The following is a 3,786-nucleotide window of genomic DNA, read 5'->3' on the forward strand; positions in this document are numbered from 1 at the left end:
ATCCTGACCCTGCATTGCTGCCTTTATCTGAAGAACAGCATGGCTTTTGTTTATTGATGGAATGGGCAGGAACATCAGGTTAGTGTTTAAAGAGAACTCCGAAACACACATACACTCCATTATTTTTCGCAGAGCCACGGCTGACTTTTTAACGGAAAAGACTTAGAACCCGAGTCTTTTAGAGTCCCCAAAACGCTTTGGGCGACTCGGAACATCCGTCCATTGGAACTCAGTTTTGAGTCGAGTTAAAGGGGGCAGAGACTTGTGGCTTGAGTCAAGCCGCAATAGATTTGCCCATCTCTGCCCAAAAGATGTCTACTGGAGTGCCATGACTCCACTTGAGTTTGGTAGTATATTGAATAGGGGACATATCCCCATTGTCCTTATTAACCAGGGAATTTGCTCTTTGTTTTGGGAAAAGGCATTTCACAAAACATCCCTGTCCAGCCCTGGTAACACTGGCATATAAACTTCTTTTTCATGGCCACAACATCCTCCTTTTTCAGATTTCCTTTCACATTCATTTTTCTCGCCTTATCAGAGAAGCCAAGGTGAATCTTAAAACTATGGGGTGGCAAGTGCAGGTAGGTCTCAGAGTCGCTGTTTTTGCGAATGCATCTTCCATTCTTTGTACAGAGCACTTTACTGCACAGCTTGGCGGCAGAGGTCACGTTAATGACGTAATGTCCCAATGGACCATCTACGTATTTTTTCACTGTCAAACAGTTCTCCTAAAAGTGGAAAAAAAAGACTATAGATTACTAAAGACGTAGCACTGTGTCTAAAGTGCGAGCATGACAGTCGTTTGAGAAGGGTCAAAAAATGTCTGCAAGTTCGTTGGAACTAATGGCACCACTGATGGGATGTGGGGGGTGCGGGCCGCACATAGTGATGTGTTTGGGGGGGGTGACAGCACTACTGGCCAACATTTAAAAAATCTTGGTATTTTTGAATAATACCATCATGTAATATATCCTTCAATGCATAATTTCATGCAGAATGCAATGGAACAAACCACGTTGAATTAGCTCTATTCTCTCAAAAGTTATAGCCAAAAAACCATTGAGCACAGGGCAATGATGCCTCACTATGCCGACCACTTAAGGCATTGCCATGCCTACTGAATGGGAGGAGGTCCATCGGGGCAGGGGGTGACACACTGGCCTTCCACACCAGGTGACACAAACCCTAGTGATGCCACTGTTTGGAACGCCAAGAAAGTCAACTTTCTGAAGTTTCTAGAACCCAAGAAAGCAGAGACATTGGGTGGGACTTGCAGTGGCCTCCAGAATCACATGTGCTCCATGTTAGAACATGGTGTCTTCCCATATCCATGGACATAGAGTTGTCCTCCCAAATCTGCAGGGGTATAGGTTCCTGTAGGTACTCAAAACAGTGGATAGAAGCAAACCCTACTCAAATCCCCCCATTGCGCTAATCTGTGGCTCCCCCCCAATCATGCACCTCTGTTGGTTTGCAAGTGCTTGGCAAAAGGCAGCCTTTTTCTTTGGAACACCTTGGAAACGGAAGCAGACAGCGAGAACCTAAACTGGGGTGGTGGTAGCCCTGAGAATTCTGGGAATTCTTGTGACATTTAGCTCATGGACATTTCTTAACACAAACTCACTTACACTGGACTTGGCATACTGCAAGCTTCCCCAAAGGACAACTCCTGCTGCTCCCAATGCAGCACTCTCACCAATAGTGTGCACCAAGTCCTCCTAAAAAGGAAGGGATGAACATGCATAACATAACAGAGCATCATGCGCAGAGCACAAGAGTGGCATAGCTAGAGGGGGTGCAAAGAGCTTTGCAGGGAGCCTCACCACAGCATGCAAGCAGACCCTCTCCCTCCCCTTCAGAGCCATTCCAGGCAGTGGGAGCAAAACAAAGGTGAATGTCTTAGTTTTGTCCCCAACTGCTTGGAATGGCTCTGAAGGCCAGGGGATGATTGCACGCTGTGGTGAGGCTCCCTGCAAAACTTAGTGCTTTGCACCCCTTCTAGCTATGCCACTGGTGCACCAGGAGCCAAAGAAGGGGCATTATGGCCCATGATATACCCAGCCATTTCCTTTTTGTCCCATGTTCTCCTCTGGTCAAACAGGTATTTTGAAGCACTACAGAAAGAAACCCTCTTGCCTAAACTTGTTGACGTGTTGGTGGGTTTAGTGTAATAACTGTGGTCAATAATGCCTCTTGCATAGGCCATCTTAGAGATGCTCCCCTTAGGCAGATGGAAGTAGGAGGAGCCTTTCCTAGCCATTGCCTGTCACTCATTGCTCCTAAGCTTGAAAGACCTGCAGGGGTTCCACTTTCCACCAGTGCCTCCCCCAAACTGACCCCAACTCTATTCTCCGCTTACCTCTGTCAATGGATGTAAAGAATAAGCATAAAACGGCCTAGAGTAAACAAAAACAGGCAATGCATAGTCTTTTCTAGCGAGGGAGGCAATGCGTATGGCTTCCTTAACCCGGTAGTGTACAAACTTCAAAGCATTGGGGCTCGATTTCAAGGTGTATTCCAGGTATATGGAAGGATAAAGGGCAGTACTTTGTTTCCAAAGCCACAGCAGAAGATCATTGCGAGAAGATGCAATCTCTGGACATTTGCCTGTATACAAATGTGGCTGTTCTTTATAATCATAATTATAGCAGTCTGGGAACAGGTAATAACCCCAGAGTCCATTTGGTCTCATGTCTTCAGCCAGAAGAAGGGTATTGTTCATAAAGCTTTTCCCAGCGTTTTCAAATTCTTCCTTCGCAATCTTCTTAATGGTGTCTTCAGACCACTGAGGGTGCCGCTTTTGGACAAGCTCGATGGACTTGTTTTTGTAAATGGTCTTGTGACCCCAGTTCCTTTCCCACTGGGGCCTCCAGTGTTCCCAGTCAATGACTCCCAGTCCATGGAACTTCCTCATTGGTATGGAACGATCAATATCAGACTTGGCTTTGGTGAGGTGCTTGAGGAGACTCTGGTTTTGTGGGACCCCTCCGTTGATGGAGTTGTGGTTGTCATCCACATAAGGATAGTACCCCAGGTGAGTGTAATAGAATATCGTCACAGTGGACCCACTCAAAGTTTCATTGGCATTGGATACTATGTCAAAAATACTGAGGTCTAAATCCACTTTGTAGCGTAGCTGGCAGGGTTCAGTGGGAGCATTCCAAAACACTACAAATGGTTTGTGGGGAAGCAATGGAGCTTCTGTCTGCTTAATTTTTTTTCCATCCACCATGAGAAACACTTCAATTGCTATATATTTAATCCACAGATGCCACATTCTTTGCTGGAACAGCTCCCTCAAAGGAAGAGAGAGAGAGAGAGAGAGAGAGAGAGAGAGAGAGAGAGAGAGAGAGAGAGAGAGAGTTTAACAGAACAACAGTGACAAGAATGTTTTTTTTCAAGCGGTATTATTTTAAATGCATATTTATTATTATTAGATTTTATATACTCCCTTTTAACAAAAAGTAGATCACAAAGCGGTTTACACAGCAAAATAAATGAAGAAATGGTTCCCTGTCCCCAAAGGGCTCGCAATCGAAAGACACCAGCAGCAGAGACCAAAAAAGACATCATGCTGGATTGAAAAGGTTCAGTGCTTTTTCTTTGCTAAATATAAGAGGATATCACTTTAAAAGATGTCACTTTGCCGTGTGAGGGAATGTATAACAGCACCAACACCATCATCATCATTATCATCATATTGCTTCACGACCCACCATGGAGGATGATGTGGGTCACAGTGCTGAACAACTTATGGACTGCTGTACTAGACACCTGAGTAGA

At 45.1% G+C, this 3,786-nt stretch overlaps 1 protein-coding gene across 1 annotated transcript; it reads right to left on the minus strand.

Annotated features, from left to right (window-relative positions):
* Positions 1-386: 386 nt before the first annotated feature.
* LOC136657059 (hyaluronidase-1-like) lies at positions 387-3,280 on the minus strand. Its single transcript, XM_066633656.1, has 3 exons — positions 2,363-3,280; positions 1,632-1,721; positions 387-731 (listed from the first exon to the last, which is right to left on the minus strand). The coding sequence occupies exons 1-3, from the start codon at positions 3,278-3,280 to the stop codon at positions 387-389; spliced, it is 1,353 nt and encodes a 450-aa protein (XP_066489753.1).
* Between the last annotated feature and the right edge of the window lie 506 nt (positions 3,281-3,786).

Source organism: Tiliqua scincoides, chromosome 7, assembly GCF_035046505.1.
Source record: "Tiliqua scincoides isolate rTilSci1 chromosome 7, rTilSci1.hap2, whole genome shotgun sequence".
NCBI classification, from domain to species: Eukaryota; Metazoa; Chordata; class Lepidosauria; order Squamata; family Scincidae; genus Tiliqua; species Tiliqua scincoides.

Coding starts and splice junctions, on each gene's coding strand:
- LOC136657059 (XM_066633656.1), bottom strand. CDS start 3,280: ATGTGGCATCTGTGGATTAAATATATAGCAATTGAAGTGTTTCTCATG. Junction 1,722..2,362: donor CTTTACATCCATTGACAGAG/GTAAGCGGAGAA, acceptor CTTCCTTTTTAG/GAGGACTTGGTGCACACTAT. Junction 732..1,631: donor TGCAGTATGCCAAGTCCAGT/GTAAGTGAGTTT, acceptor TTCCACTTTTAG/GAGAACTGTTTGACAGTGAA.